This window comes from Colossoma macropomum, unplaced genomic scaffold, assembly GCF_904425465.1.
Source record: "Colossoma macropomum unplaced genomic scaffold, Colossoma_macropomum, whole genome shotgun sequence".
Classification (NCBI taxonomy): Eukaryota; Metazoa; Chordata; class Actinopteri; order Characiformes; family Serrasalmidae; genus Colossoma; species Colossoma macropomum.
Window position 1 is genome coordinate 26,626,020 of NW_023494798.1, and position 17,661 is coordinate 26,643,680.

Here is a 17,661-nt window from a genome sequence, read left to right on the forward strand (position 1 = left end):
AGACACCATAATGCTTTGAGGTCAGAGATTTACAACCACACTGACCACTGGAGTGTGAGAAGGATGTGTGTGCCTGCGTGTGAGTGTGTATAAAGCTCCATGAGACCATTCTGAAGGTGTAGTGTGAGTGGACTCTAGCAGTAAATCTAATTATGAAGACAATCACAGCTTATAAACCCTCAAGCCTGGTGTTAACATCAAAGCCCTTTCATCATAACCTGCTTTCTTCTGATTCTCCTCTACAGGTCAAGATGGTGTGGTGAGGCGTGTGTGCTGAAAGCAGCTGATATTGTTAGCCTCACTCTAGATCATATCTCAGCTCTGAGGCATCACGCTTTCCTAGATGCTCAGCCAGTGAAGTGATGGGATATCCCTTTCAGGGTCACTATCATGATTGTGAACATTACAAATCTGACCAGAAAACAGCTTGGACATACAATGATGTCTGAGGAACACTGACTGCATTGATAAGCAAAAATGTTCCTGCATACCTGACAAATTTCTAAAAAATAAACACACATGCACATAATTTCTGTGTTCACTTCTATTGGGAAGTGAACTTGTAAAAATGATACTTATTGTTTATGTTGTTTTATCTTTTTAGGTTTTTTTTAAAAAGAGATTTACATTTATAATAAGTTTAACTTTAAAAAAAAATGCTGTCCCATGTTTTTCATTTCACTACCGAAACAGACGAGTTTTAGTCCATAGGCAGAGCCTTATTTTAGCCACACCTCTTTATTTTAGAGCATGAAGTGAGACTGCATCCCTGTCCCTCATGGCCACATGGTGAGCAGACAGATCCTACTCTTTTGAAGTAAATGTGACCCTAAATCTGAAAATCAGTGTGTCACATTGAGAATTGTCAGTACTGAAATTTGAAAGCTGTATTTGAAAGTCATGACCTGACTAGAGTTTTTTAATCTGTCACTACAAAAACAGTCATTATTAAAACATGTGGTAAAGTTTTAGTAGTGTTATGATTGTTCTGTTAATGACAAAATAAAATGTTCAATCATTTGTTTTAATAAAATAATTAAGATATAGACTCACTCAAATCAAAAGATTTAGATTTGAGTCTAAAGTCCAGGTCAGTTAAAAGTGCGAAATGTGCTTTGAGCTCTGACTTTGAACCAATATGGAAGAATAATCCATATCTTAAAACTGTAAAGAGTAAACTGTTTGGGAGACCTCATTTATTTTTAATAAAGAAGTCCATGTGATGGGCAGGCTGCCACATAATTATGCATGACTCATTGTGCTAGCCAGTTGCCTCTTACTTTTGCATACATAGAATTTCATTGTACTGATGTTATTAAATAGGCAAATGATTATTTGTTTAAGAATTTAAAATGATAGTTTGGCCCATTAAAGAGCAAACAATATTATTTATGTTGCAATTTTGGGAAATAAAAAGTATAGAAATGTGTGTTTCATGTGTTCATTTAGCCCATCCAGTGTACATTTCAGGTTTTAAAAAAAAGGCTAACAAAAACTGGCTAAAAAATTCAGCCACTGGACAATGTCTTTAAATAATTTCGAATTGTCATATTCGTCATAAAACTCAGGAATCATGCATTCCTAATACACCCACATTTATGCCCTCATGGTAAGCTAATATTTGCAATTAAAAAAGAAAATATGAAGAAAAACAATTACCAAAAAAGAAATGAACTGAATAGGGAGATGTCATCATAGGCTAACATCGACTATTTGTTACTATGCGCTGGTTGTTAATTACAGGCTCTCTATAGTTGGTATAACTCTGTTCTAGACATACTGATGACACCCCTGATATACTCAAATGGTAGCGTATCATGATCTAATGTATAATAATAATAATAATAATAATAATAATAATAATAACATATCATATTGTCACTCGCACACTGCTCAGAGCGCTAGGCTAGTGTTCTGCTCTCTCAAAGCCAGGGGAAGCAGTCTGAGCCCTGGCTTTAATCAACATAACCCGCGCTCTAAGAGAAATGAATTAAAAAGCTTAGGTCTGAAATATTAATCGCTGTTTACTGTGCTAATTTTCCCTCTGCAGGCAGCCTGGCCCGAGGGGGCTGGCTCAAAATGAATCGTGTCGTTAGTGCTGTTGCCATGGGAGCAGGTTGCTATGGGATGGGCGTCGCGGTAACGGATGGCAGTTTGACCCAGCGGTGTCTGCTGAGAACAGGAACAGCTGGTTAGCCCACTTGGCTGAGCCAGCCCTTCAGAAACAGGACAGCAGATGAGACCAGGCACGTGTTCAATCAGTTAACTGGCTGGACAAAGCGCACTAGAATTTTTTAAAGCAGCTATTTTATGGAAAACTAAATTTTCCTTGGTTTTTGGAATAAAAGAAGGTACACATTGTTAAAGTTTCTTCCCCTAGTTCATACAGTGCACATACGAAAAACTGACCTGCTAAAATAGCTCTTTTAGAGTCATTCATGGTTGTGATGTCACAACCATGGATTTATTTATATATGTCTGGCCATTCAGGCTACAGCAGTTTAGCTATATTAGGTGTAAGCAATAAGGAGTGTTGTTACTGCAGATAGTCTGTAGCAGAGTTATTGCACTAGAAGATGTGGAGAAAACAGTTAAATGCTGTGCTGTTCCTGGCTGTCAGGAAGCAAGTGGATCATTATAGCTTTCCAAAGAAATCAGAAGTTTGAAAGGAGCGGCTGAAGTTTTTTTCTCCTGAAGATTTCAGTCTAAAATTTAACAGTTTGTCTTGTACATTTTGGCCCAGAATGCATTTGGAATGAGCCACAATACAGAGCAGCCAATCAAAACAGAAGTAATTTATATAAGTCATAAATGCACATTAACAAAAACAGCCTGTTTAATTCTAAAGGATAAAGAGAGGTAAGAAAATGATTGCTTAAAAATGGATTACTACTGTTTTTGGTACGCAAAACCACAGAAACATTATAAGTAGACTTGAAAAAAGTGGGGAAAAAATAATTTACAAAACAAAAATGCAGCATAAGGGTCCTTTAAAGCTTTCTTAAATAAAGACTGGTGCAATGCACCACACAAAACACTTGCATACTCAGGCTATAATTGCATTTACTGTGAAAAGTACAGCTTGTCTGATTTCTTATTCAGTGAGTGTCAGGGCAAACTAGTACTTCATTTACCACCTTTATTACACAATTATAGACATATACACCTGCCTGATCAATGAAATTGGATTTGTTGAATTCAACAAATGAATAGCTAAATGAACACCAGTCACATTTACTCCCTCACTGGCCTTCAAATTAAAGATGATCGAAAAACTACACAACGTTTTATTCTTTGATCAGCAACAATTACTTAGCGTGTCCTAATTCCTTGTTGCAAAGAAGTACAAAACTGCATAACAAAATGAAACAAATATGCAGCTCAGGTTTGCAACAGATCCTTCTGAGGTTTCAAGGACACTCGGAGATTTTCAGAGTTTCATGCACGCTCATACACTCTGTGGGGTCACGCGAGGAGAACGGCAGCTCCTAGGGTCTATCTGCGTCTCTCCATCTCACTGAATATTTCCGAGTATCAATCTCTCTGTCTCTCCCTTCCTAATTTTCTCTCTCTCTCTCTCTCTCTCTCTCTCGCTCTCTCTCTGGCACTTTGTGTCATTTCTTTGGTGCACTATGCAGGACTTTAATCTGTGAAAATGATTGTTGTGCATTGAATGACTGCCAGCCACACATACAAATACACAAACAAACAAACATTCATTCTTTTTCTACAATGTCAGGATGTGGGGCCATATGTAAGTATATGTAGTATATGTAGTAATAATAGTAGTAAATAGCAATTGTTAAATCTAAAACATTACTTTAATAGAACCAGTAATGTGAAGTAGACAAACAAGGTCAAAACAAATTCCAGAAGAGATGAGAAATTGAAATATCTGTCTAAAATGTGCTACAAAGCCCATTCCAAGGCTCTGTATACATTACATACATGTAAGTTCCTATACGTAATAACAAAATGTCCCAAATTGTCTCTGGTTGTTACATATTTTAAACTGTCCTTTACATTATGTGAACAATTCATGACAAACAGACCAATAGAAGTGGTCTAAAATGACTTGAACATAATATTTATACATCATGTTACAAGAAAGTTTCCTTCTAATGAAAAGTTACCATTTTGAATTGAGGTTGTTCTGACAGCAATGATAATGTATGTATATGCACTTTCCAAGAAAAACTGTAAACATAACTATTATTTTAACATCCAAAACCAAAAAGAAACACAACATGGTGCTTTTGGAAAAAGCACTTTACAAAGTCACCACAGCAGTTTCCCCCTTTTTTCTCTAGTTTCCCTAAAAATACAGGACATTTTCTGTAAATGTACACACACAACTTTCAAGCACATACTGTGACTGTATGTGTAGATGTCCTTGCATATATCCCACTCATATTTTGCTTTAAGCTATTTTGAATGACCTCATCATCACTGGTTGGGTAACTAAGAGCCACATACTCAATTACTCTTCTTCATCAACAGGCTTAGCTGACTGTACGCTTTCTCTTCTCTGAAGCACCTCTTTACCTCTACGGAGGAGCTTCTGACCTCCGCAGTTCTCTCACTCTCTATTCCTCAAAAGTGTCCTGTTCCTCCTTCTGTCTGCATCTCTCTATCTTTCTGTCTCCCTTTTTACACTTTTCTTCCTCTGCCCATCAATCTTCTGCCAGCCTCTAGCCTGCGTCTACCTCTCTGGGGGTCCCCATATGACCCTCCTTCCGTTTCAGCGGGAGTGCCTACCCTCTCTCCATCTCCCTCTCTCTGTTTCCATTCCTCCATCTCTCTCCACAGATGGTGGGCCATGTGGCAGGCTGGCAGCTCGACTTATTATTGCCCCCGTTGTGCCCAGAGAGAGGTGGGCATCAGGGGAGAGCACCAAGCACTGCTGTCCACTACAGGTGAGCCCGGCACACACTGTCCTACTTCCAAACCAGGCTACAGTTAAAACTCTGGAATCAAAAGGTTTTCACAGTAGAAGAACCAACTTCAGCAACATCAGGCCAGAATTTCTCTTATAATTAAAGGATTAAACCTTCTCTAATTAAAGGACTAGTTTGACAAAAGATGAGTTTAACCCACATTTCCAGTTACCATAAATTTAGCCAAGATATTTTTGGTGTCTGAAGTCAGAAACCAGATAAGCAAACATAAGATTTGAGATGTTAATGCAGTCTTAGGCCTGAGGTTACACTACACGACTTTTACCCCGATTCTGGCTGAGACTGTGCTGGTCGGCTCTAGTCTAGAATACAGTCTGGATTTTTTGTTCACCTGGAGTCGATAGGTGTAGAGGGAATTGAGCAGTGTGTGAGGGGCACAGACTCAGCTTTTTGGCCTCCCAAGTCGCATTTCAGACCAGGTTATATCAATCATTTTGATTTTTTTAGACTCAACTCTAGTAGTGTATACTGGTTAATAACTCAAACTGAATGGTGTTCTCTAATAGCCAATGAAAACTGAGATTGCAAAAGTAGAAAATACAGCAAGTAAACAAAGAAAAATAGCCAAAAGTCACCTGTGTGGAGCAAAGCAGTCAAATGATCTGAGTTAAAGGCATGAGCACAATTGAGTTTATGTACATTTAAAACCCTAAAACCCATCACACTGATCATATTTTTAAATCCATGACCCTCAATTAAACATGTTTACCTGCTGCTTCTTTACTGTGTCAGCGCAAACAACGGTGAAAACAGCAGCAGCAGCGAGTCACTCCACGTTTGTTTATTTGCGTCTCCTGGTAACAGGAGTGTGACTGAGTTCGCGTGAGTTTGATGAGTTCAGTTTGGTTCAGCAACAACTTATAGGCTGAGTAGTGTGTGTTCCCAAGTCGTTTATTGTGTGACCCCCAATATTTCAGTCCCTCAAAATATCTGCAGAAATCAGTGTGAGATGCCCAGTCTTTTAATAACTTGTTAGGAAGTTGCGTAGTGTACCCAAGGCTTTAGATAAGTGTGTGATGGATTTAGCCATGCTGTTTACATGATGCTAATAGTGGTACATAAGCTTTACTTGTTAGCTACATTAGCCTCACAGCTCCAGCATAAAACTACAGAATCGAACTTTGGACACTAAATATTTGGGATAAGGGCAAAATTATATTTTTTGTTGAACTATTCTGCAAACATGGGTAAAACAATGGGAAACGTCAGCCTCAGGACTCTGTATCAGTAACGGTAAAAGTCTGTTTAATTGTAATGAAAAATGAAGTGATTCATCCATCATACCACTGAACATTACCGAAGAAGCAGTTTTGGCACTTCTCAAAATTAAGTCTAACAAACTGCCTCAGTAACAGTAACAGCCTGTTTAATTTTAAGGAAAACCAAAGTGATTCATCCCTCATACCACAGAAACATAGCGAAACAAGAAGTGTTGACACTTCTCGAATTTACTCTAACAAACTGTATCTGTTTTATAAGCATAGTAGGAAAAAAAGCCTGATTAAAGCATTAAAATTAGGCCCATTTTTGGTATATGAAACCATACAATACTACACATTTATGACAAGACAGTAGGCCTGTCCCTGGAGAAAGGTTTCATGGCATTTTATGACATGTTTGCTACACGGTCAATGTAGCATTACACCTTTAAACAGAAGGTTTAGAGTATTGAAGTCAGCACTCAACAGATTTTATATATATATATATATATATATATATAGCTAATTAACATATGTAAAAATGGTGATAATTCAGCAACATACATAAACATGAACCAGGGTGGCTCCTGTAGCAGATGAATTTATTTCACTTGGTTAAATAAATAATATAAGAAAAAAGAAAAAGATTCATTCTATGTAAAAATATTTTTCATTATATTTTGACATTTTAAAGAGTTCTTTCTTACGAAAGGATTTCCTTTTTTTACAAACAACAGCCATTAACCTCCCACAGAGCTTACAGCATTCTCATTCACCAAGCCAGCTCGTACTCACCTTCTCTTGGTACTGCCTGCGTGAAGAGTCCAGTGACTGTATCAGTGCTGTTGCGTGACCCACGAACATGGCGTAGCACGTCGCTCCCACGATCATGCTAAGGATGGTCAGCCACACGTCCGTCATGCCGACCGGCGGGTACATGCCGTATCCGATGCAGAGCATGTGGCTCATGGCCTTGAAGAGGGCATACGAGTACTGCTGACCCCACGTATTGTTCTGCAGGGGGGAGAGAGGGACACAGACACACAGCCACAGGCTATCACACACAGTCCCCACAGCCTCTTCACTGGATGGCGTACAGGGAAAGGTCAGCTAGCACTCAAGCAGCACTGTCTCAGAGGGTACATGCCACCTGGGGCAGCCTCGGCAGGTGTGCCCATAATGTGGCATTCACAGCCCGGTGCACAAAACGTGTTAAGTATGCAGCGAAATTCAAATTCTTCAGCTGAATGGATGAACAGTCATTGAGATGCACCCCTGTGAGCCAGGGAAAAGGAAAGTCTCCAAAGTAAGAGACAGCGAGCAAAACCTAGCACAATTTGGTTTTTACTGAAGTCATTTGAACAGTTTTTGAGTTTATGATTAATGCTTTTTATACAAGTGACCTGCACATCTCAAAAATGGAAACTTTGATTCCAGCCTCTACATTTTTGAACAACAGCTGTAAGCAGAGTGCAAAAGTCACAACTTGCCTTGTAGGTGGGGTTAGTTGTGACAGACGGAGGGGCAAGTTGTACCAGTCACAAAAAATCTGGCAAATCTTCTGGTAAAATTTTCTCAGGTTCCTAAAAATGTTGCACTTTATTTTATGTACATCTTATGACATCTGTAAGACATTTTTATCAATCTGCGCATAAAAAAATTGACTGCTAATAATTAATATGGGGAAATGAACCTCTCTCATCTTGCAGCTTAGTTGCAACACTGTGTTGAAGTTAACTCTGCCGAGTGGAGGCTGTACTTCAGCCTGGCCGGCTCTCATTGTGAATTAGTGACAAGCTTCAACACAGTGCTATATTAGAGCCACAAAGAAAGTGATCAAATAATATAGCTGTGAATTCTGGGAATGAAACATGCTTCATTAATCGAAAAACACTTAAAAGTTAAACTATCTAGTAATAAACTAAAAAGTTCCCTTCATAATATAAAAACAGTCTGCTGAGAGAATCGTATTGTGAAAATTTACAGGTGAGGTGGCTACAGAATCACGAGAAGATGACCTAAAGCATTTTCTACTTGATTCTGTTTACTACATACTATACAGCAGTTGACACAATCTGATTGGTTGGGAAGCGACAAAGCGGATCCCTATTTTCGTATCAGGGCACTAATAAGGAGGTCAGACATTTTTACCGCCCAAATCTTAAAGTTGAATTTAAGAGTCATTCTGAAGGCACTACAATCTTCCACAATGCACTCAGAATTTCTAGAAAACGCAATAGATGTTATGCCAATGTCCACTGTAAGTTACTAAGCAATGGACAGAGGAAGGTTAGCTAAAGTGAATGTTTCTGCTGAGCTGTTGAAAACAAAATGTCAAAGTCTTTGGTGAGAAACTATAAAACCGCAGCTCTGCACAGTTGTAGGTTACTGCAATCATTAGCCATGAATTAAATGTATAGCCCAGTTACGTTTTGTACTTTTTTCCCAGTCCTTTGCACTTTTCAAAACACTTTTCTAATGTCTATGGCTACAAGTTAAAAGCCAACTTCAGCCTTGCTCAAACAATTATGTTGGTTTGTTTATGCGAGTAATAAATACTAATGCAGGCTGATGATGATGAGAATTATTGATTCATTTTTGCTAGTGTTTAGCAACCAATTCATTCTGATCACAGAATCAGTAATTTCACTAATAATAACAGCTTCCTTCACAAACCGTTACTATGTTTCTACTTTAGCACATAAAAATAAAGATAACTTTTACAAAAGCTTAGTTAACTTGCAGCCGATGGTCAAATTCTGAAGAACAGCGTGACCTACATGAAATTTGTTGCTCAAAGCATTTCAGTTAGCATCTATGATGGCCAAACAATGAAACAAACTGGAATTAACCAGAAATTAATGGAATACAATTCAACAAACAAGATGGGCAGTGAAATGCTTTACAGACTGCCTTCAGCTCTGTTGCTTAAATGCGTCCATGTTACATCAAAGTAGAAATTAATAATATAATATAATATAATATAATATAATTTAATAATTTCATGAGAAGAAGACGAATATAAAAAAAACTGTGAAAATCCTGTGAAAATGAAATTGTGAATGAATGGGGCTGTGAGACATAAAGATTCAGCAGGAAGAAAAAAAAGTGGGTCAGCTATTTAGAAAGATGTGAAATTTCGGTGCGTCTCTAAATGAATAAATTGCCCTTCTTTGGACCAGTGTGGAAGTCCGTGTGGAATCAATATCGGCTCTCTCCTGAGGAGACGTGTCCAAATTGCTTTCAAACTCATTTCTACAGGAGCAAAGCCCTGAAAGAGAGCCTATTAGAGCTTTCCAAAAAAAGGGGGGGGGAGAAATGATGACACAGTGCGATAATGGTATAGCCATGTTAGGAAAACCTAGGAAAATCTAAAACACTCCAGGCACCTCAGATGAGCGCATGACACCGAAGAGAGCAATACGCTCAGTCCTTATTCAGGAAACGCCTAAGAACTCTGTAGTGTAAGAAAAGGAAAGCAGGACCATCAATAATTTCTTTTGGCTGGTTTTCTTAAGTGCTAGATGACTGGGCTTGTGGACAGACCCAGCTTATGACTAAACAGTTTTTATTATGGATGCTATTCATTAAATGCAAGTGTGCCGGACTAAAAATACCAGGCCAAACGAGTGGAAATGGCCCCTCTGTGGTCACCTCCTCAATGACAGCGTTCATCATCCCAAATCTGCCGCAGTGCATTTGCTCTACCTGTCTTCGGTGGCCTACTTTCAATTGGATCGGCTTTGTTAGCTCAGATGTGATTTGTATGATGTTTCTCCTGTCCTGTAAGGTAATAACATATCACTATTATTCCTCCGAGGCCAGCAAGCTTTCCTGAGCCTCAGCAATGAACTCTGCTGAGAAATCAAATGTCATGAGAGGCTCTTCTTTCTGGACCCATGGCTGGCTACTCCAGTCCTTCTCATCCGGGTGATTCGGGGTCATACCTCAGGTGTTTGGCGGCTTGGTTATATAACCGTAAAGGGAACTCAATTACCAGGTGGAGGAGGGTTTGTAATGAGACCAGGCTCTCTCCTCACTCTCTGAGCACTGGGGCCTCTTCAAATGCTACACCACTTGACTAACAATAAGACAAAATTAAAGCACAGCACAGGTGCTCACTGGAAAATTGTCAATACTTGACTGATATTGAATTAAGATTTTTAAATAAATAGTATTCGCCTTAACATTTTTGACCCCTCAATTTCCAGGTTTATTAACTTTAGGGCTGTCACTATCAATTATATAGCAATCAGGTAATCAACCTGCTTTTTGTCAACTGAATAATGGTCTAACAACATAAAGTGACTTAACTGAACCATAAGAAATCATGCAGAGCCTTTCAACAATTAATTTACTAGATAATAAAAAGATAAGCAGGAATGCCTTTAAAAGGACTTCATTAAAATGTATCATGGCTGTCAAAGTTAATGCATTTTTTATGAATGGAGTTCCCACATTTTGCCCGTTTGACCCTTTTAACTGTCTGTAGATCTGGTCTGAAGCCCAGCTGCTCATGTGCTGTATTTTGCTATGACAGAATTAAAAAAAGGTACTGATTGATGGCTCTCTTTATGAAACCAAAGTATCATTTGGCAAAACAGCACTGATTCCAGTAATATCAGTAGTGTTAGCACTGGAGGATGCCTTCAGTAGACTATGCTGGACAGGGCTGAGGAGAGAACTAGGGATAAATCAACCAGCAGCAAACTAACAAAAACAACAGCAGAGTTCCTCTAAAAACAAGAACAGTGAAATGAGAGTGAGGGGGCTACAGTTGTGTGGGAGCTCGAACTTGCAGCCACTGTTCATCATGTTCTCACTGCTCACCGCTCTCACTACTCTTGCCCTTATTCATCACAATGGCGTAAAAAAGGAATGCATATTTTATGACGTGCAAACTACTCTGCATCTGATTCACAAAACTTTCGTACAATATGGAAAATAACGGAGATTTGAGGCAAATGATGAATCCGCTTTTGTGAGTGAAATCAAGCACCAGCCTACCACTATCTCATCATTTACATGATTGTGTAGTGTGATTATTTTCCTAAAAATGCAAATTTATGGTCAGATTTGACTGTCCGCAACTCTGACGAATGGGCCATTGTGATGAATCATTATTGTCATGTTCACCCTGCATTCCAGTTCATGTTTGATGAAAATAATGTTATTGAATTATTGCAAGTAATAAATACACTCTAATGAAGCTTACTTTGTCCACTCATAGGGCTGTAATGGAAATGGAAAAGTCTCTTTCTTTAGTCAAACTGTACATATAGACACACACACGTCTGTGAAGTTCATGCAAAGGTTTTGTTCCGATATCTCTGCTGTCGGAACAAAACCTCATATCTCCAAAAGGTAACTTTACAGGACAAGAAAAACTTCTTTAACTTATATAGAAGTAAAAAATGGAAAAATAAAAGCAAATCTGGGCCATTTCTGTTGGCCTGTTCACCATGAAACTTTACCATGACACACAGATCAACGGCCTTTTTAAATTATGTCAAAAACTGAAAGACAACAAAATTGGAGAGGTTCTGTCCCAACGTCAACTATAACAGTATGTTTACATACATACTTTGTGCATATAAGTGTGAATTAATTGATAATCATTAATAAGGCAACTTTCAGTAAATCATTGTTTGTTATCTAGTAATTAAGCTTAACTGAGTGATCATGACAGCCATATTACGTTTACAGTAATTTTTGCAGTTATTACGTTTAAGGTGTATTTTTCCATAACTACTGTTGATTATTTAATGAGTACTATGAAACTAATACGATAGTTATGTAGTTATGACAGTAAGGAATGGAACGGATCATTAGTGACGAGTTATTAACACACCTTGCCAAATACAGCACTTGCTGAGATGAATACTGTCACTAAAGCGTTTTTCATTTCTTTGCATTATTTGAAAACTCCAGTTACCCTTTACCTTGTGTTAAAATTTAATGATGAATGGAGCAACAAAAAAGCTTGTTTTGGAGATATGAGGTCTTGTTTCGACTGCAACAACATGTGAATACATAACACTGAGCAAAATGAGACGTCACAAAAGACGGCCTTTTTCTCTTCTCTCAGTTTGTGGTCGTACGGAGGCTCAGTAATGACCCAATCAGATGAGATGAAGATGAGATAGCTCAGACTCCAGTGAAATGTGATTAAGACAGGCTCTGCTGGAAAACACTCACCACCATCTTGTTTTTGGAGACCCAGCAGTCAGCGGGAAAGTCTTGCAGCATGGGCACCAGGAATTGCAGGCAGCCGTCCCAGTGACACAGCAGCAACATCATACCAATCAGATTCACTATCCGCACCATCGCGCTGGCCAGGTCGTAGGTCATATGGAAAATCTGGGGAACAAACAGAAGATCAGTATTCGTGATTTCCACTTTAAGCCTAATAGGTCCCAGCATTCTAGCTGAATAACTGCATTTATTGATCTTCTTTTATGAGTAAACTATACAAACTGTAGATATTACTAGATATTTTATGTTCTGATCATGTAGCAGGAGAATCTCTGTATAAGTTGAAGCCTTGTTCTGTTTTTGGAATGTGATGCTCATGTGGAATTGGCGAAATTTGTAAAGATGATTCCAAGTAGGTAGAATGTAAACTAAGCTAAGGGCATTTTACTTATGACAGTACAATTTCCAATATGATTTATCACTTATAAAACATATGTGCACTACTATTCAAATGTTTGGAATCAATCAGCCTCATTGACCAAATATCTCTTCTTAAAACCAACCTACACAGTTTTCACGAAGATTCTGACATTCACCAATGTTTTTTTATTTGGGATTTGTTCTTAGGTAAGAACAGAATCTACATACACTGAAGAGCACAAAGGTGTGAACAACTCTTTGCTTTAAGAACACGTCATGAATCTGATGTTTTCATAGGACCTTCCTTAATTACATTTACAGCATTTGGCAGACACTCTTATCCAGAGTGACTTACGATTTGATCATTTTACACAGGTAGGTGAAGGTAGTGTTAGGAGTATGGCCCAAGGACTCTTATTGGTATAGTGTAGGGTGCTTGCCCGGGGGGGGGGATTGAATCCCAGTCGACAGCGTAGAAGGCTGAGGTGTCACCCACTACACTATACAACCAATCAGTAAGTTAAGAAAACACTTAGCAAGTGACTGGTGAATGAGGCCCATTGTATTCAATAATATAAAATTCATCTGGTAGCATGTTTGTGTGATTTTCTAAGAGAAAATAAGTTAACACATCCTCTACAGTAAAGAAACTTATATATATATATATATATATATATATATATATATATATATATATATATATATAGCATTTTCTGCAATTTTCTGTGCACAATTTCAATTTATTTATTAGTTTTATGTATTGGAAGAACATACATACAATATAAAATATCACATGTGCCAAAACATTTACCATGTTTTATGTGGTTTTTTTATCAAATATGTTACACTCAGCAAATAAACAGTAACTGCATGAAGATGTGCAGTAATTATTACCTTCTTTTCACTCAACAAAACGTCATTTGACCAGGGGTGCCTAAACTTTTGCATATGACTGCATATGTATTAACAGACATCATAGCTTTACAGTTCATCCTTTGAATTGTATATTTCCCAAATTGAGTCAAATGTGCACATAATTGACACACAAATAAAATGCATTACATTAAGAGAATTATTGCCAAACTGAAAGATGAAACTGTATTTATTTTCTAAAATAATATATTAATGTTTATATGTTATATATTTAACATCAACTAAATGTTAGATGTTTTACAGCATTTAATGTTGTGTAATATAATAATACTAATGTGGGAATTTCTGAAACATTTTAAATAAATTCAATGCATCACCTTTTTCAGTGTTTATTAAATTATACTGCTAATATGCTAATATATGTGCACGTCCTTTTTCGACCTTTCAGGATTGGAGGCTTTTAAACCTGTTCAAGGTCGTATTCCTGGCTGTGCTGTGTAAGCTTTGTCCTGTAACGGGTCAGTTTATGTTTCTGTTAATCTGCTTCCAATTCTAGGCCACTGTGTACTCAGTCACAAACAAGCCTATGCATGTAATGACCAAACCACACTTATATAATCGCTGTTCTTGTTCTTTCTTTTTACAGATGTCACTAATGGATCTGTGCACTCTGACTGTGTTTAAGTGCACACGTGTGTAAAATGTCACTTCAGAGCCATGAGGTGAGAATAAAGCTTATAGTCAGCTGGGAAACAAGGTGGCTTTATCACATCACTAATGAATCTCTTAAACAACGACAACAGAGGAACAAAACAACAGAGGACTGGGGAGAGAGGGAGAGAGAGAGAGAGAGAGAGAGAGAAAGAGAGAGAGAGAGAGAGAGAGAGAGAGAGAGAGAGAGAGAGAATAAAGAGAAGAGAGTGGTGAGAGAGTAAAGAGAAAATGGAAGAAAGAGAAAGAAAAAAGGGAGAGAAAATGACAAAGAGAAGTAGAGAGATGGAGAGTGTACAAGAGCAAAAGAAATGAGAAGAAAAGAAAAAAAAGACAGAAAAGAGGATGAGAGGGAAGAAGATTCAAGATTGGTTTATTGTTTATTATATGTTTGCAGAATCAAACATACAATGAGAAAGAAAGAAAGAAAGAAAGAAAGAAAGAAAGAAAGAATGAAAGAAAGAAAATAGAGATAGACAGGGAGAAATAAAGTGAGGGACGAAATAGAACAAGACAGAGACAGAGAAGAAAGAAATAGAGAGAAATAGAACATAAGAGAAGATGGAAAGAGAGAACAGAGAGAGAGAGAGAGAGAAAGAGAGAAAGAGAGAGAAGATAAAGATGGAAAGAGAATTAGAGAGAAGCTAAAGAAAAGATGGAAAGAGAGAATGAGACAGAGAGGGAGAGAAAGAGAGAGAGGATGAGAGAGTGAGAAAGAGAGAGAGGATAAATAGATGAGAGTGAGAGAGAGAGTGAAGAGAAAATGGTGAGAGATATGGTGAGAGAATATAAAAAAGAATGAGAGAGAAGGAGAGAAAAAAGCAAGAGCAAGAGAGAAAAAAGAGAAAAGAAAGGAGAAAGACAGAGAAGAGGGTGAGAGACAGGAAGATTCAAGATCAGTTTATTGTTATGTATTCAGAATACAGGGTAATCAAAACACAATGAAAAGAAAGAAAGAAAGAAAGAAAGAAAGAAAGAAAGAAATAGAACGAGATAGAGAAATAGGGAAAAAAGTGAAAAGAAGGCAAAAGAGAAGAAATGGAGAGAGAGAGAGAGAGAGAGAGAGAGAGAGAGAGAGAGAGAGAGCATGCTGATGAAGGCCAAGGTCTGCTAATCCTAATGATAACTGCCCCTTGGGAATCTCCTGGACGCTCACGAAGGGTGCTGGGTGTTAATGGCCTCCACAATTTAAAGCTACTTAATCCCATTGAGGCCATGGCATGCACTGTTAACTGCATCTCTCCATATTAAAAGCCACTCAACGGCCTTTAAAAACACACTGCTTAAAAGCTTATAGCTGTGAGGGATACTCTCACTTGCTCTATTGTTATTAGGCAACAGAAGTGCCTCATAAATCAGCTTCAGTTATAGAATATGCTGCCTCCTGCTTTTCCTTTCTCTTGCCCAGTGCTAGCACCTGCCAACTGCTGCCAGTGTGATTACAGTCCATATGCTTTTTCTTTTATTTCTTGTGTATGCATGCCAGCACTCAAAGAGATATGGGCTACTTTAGCAGCAGGGAATGTACAGCCATCACACCATTCACAATTTCTGAATAATTTGAATTGTGGGCTAAATATACTCATATACTCACTGGCCAATTATTATAAATACCTACTTTATGCTTCAATTCAGTGGCCACTTCATCAGAAACATATGCTTTATAATTCCAATCAGTGGCCACTTTATTAGAAACATCTTATTACTTTTACTTGCTGACTATTTTATTAGAAACACCTACCATATACTTCCAATCAGTGGCCACTTTATCAGAAATACCTACCCACTAAGGCCCCTGATCAACACAGAGGGCGACTTATTTTGAAAGTTGTTGTCCCTGCTATTGCTATTTGTTTTGACCTGTCTTTTAGAAATGAACATAGCTATTGACACAGCATTCTCTGCTGTAAGACAGACCTTTGTCTGTTAAACACTTGTTTTTTGACAATTAGCTTAGCTGCCTTTGCCCTTTGTGGCTCGGGTTGTACATGCTTGATTTAAATGTTCTCCTATAAACCCACATGGAAACCTTAGTCAAAACGATGTGTTTCGCTCTGAAACAAACTATCATTTTGTTACACATTTTACAAAGTAACCTAACATTTACCAATACTTTTTGATACCACTGTACAGCAATATAATTACAATATATCATTTTGATCATGTTGTGGAGCCCAACTCGACATTCACCTATAAAGTTACTGTTTCAGAGATACAAGGTTTTGTTATCACACTGATGATAGAAAGTTTGGGCGCCACTGGTGAATTAAACGTCTTGTTGATTTTCTAAGTGAAAATAAGTTACACATCCTCTACGGAGGACACACTGCACGTTTTGATGAACAATTATTGCTTATTTGCTGAGTTAATCATATTAAGGAAAAAACTAAGCTTAATATGTGGCCTGTGCAAAAGTTATGGCACAATGTGTATTTTATGTTTTATTTAAAATTGTTATGCCTTCAGGTCCTTCCCCTGCTGCCCTCGACTCCACACTCCACAGTTCCCATGATTCTCTGGACTCGACCAATCACAGATTACCTCCTAGATCCACATCACCTGATTATTGAACTGTTGTCACCTGTCCTCTGTTACTTCACCATGTATAAATACCTGTTCTTGGTGAAGTATTGCCAACCTAACCGGCTGCATACTGAGCGTTCATTTCTTTGTCTGATCTTCTGATCGGTTTATGACCAGTTTCTCATTTTGTGTCTGTGGATTCCCCTTTGTGGTATTGTTGTCTCGGACTGATTGCTGTTTTGGCTTTGACCCATGCGAATAATAATAAATACTCTTTGAACTTTTACGTCCATGAATGTCTGGTCAGTTGGACTAACATTACAAAAATGAAATAATTACATGTTATGATGTGTTTTATTTAAAAAAATGCACTAAATTGAGCACCAAAATTTGCAGAAAAAAAATTATATTTAAGTTCTCCAAAGAGGATGTGTTCAAATTTCCCCTTGAAAATCAACAAAACATGTCATTTGACTTTTGCATTCTATAATGTCAGACATTATGGGCAGCCATGGAGGCAGCTTGCAGACTGTTCATCGAGTGAGATACCAATCCCCAGCTCATAAGGACGAGAGCCAAGTGTGCACAGGATGGAAAGTTCCCTCTCTTCTCGGATGAGAGGAGACGTCAAGCTACAGAGAAATCACCCCCCCACCCCGCCACACACAACACGCACACACACTGTCTCTCTCGGCGTTCGTTCAAAGCGTTTAGCCACGGGTGCATTTACATCATCCGAGCAGAGTCGTCCGCCCGACTGCGCCTTTCTCACTCAATCTACC

General features: G+C 38.1%; 1 protein-coding gene across 1 annotated transcript in view; it reads right to left on the reverse strand.

Moving 5' to 3' along the window:
* Positions 1 to 17,661, reverse strand: part of LOC118818427 (potassium/sodium hyperpolarization-activated cyclic nucleotide-gated channel 3-like) — a 125,984-nt gene that overhangs the window by 53,219 nt on the left and 55,104 nt on the right. The window contains 2 exon segments of the mRNA XM_036585682.1: positions 6,953 to 7,171; positions 12,356 to 12,517. Coding sequence (XP_036441575.1) covers positions 6,953 to 7,171; positions 12,356 to 12,517 — 381 coding nt within the window.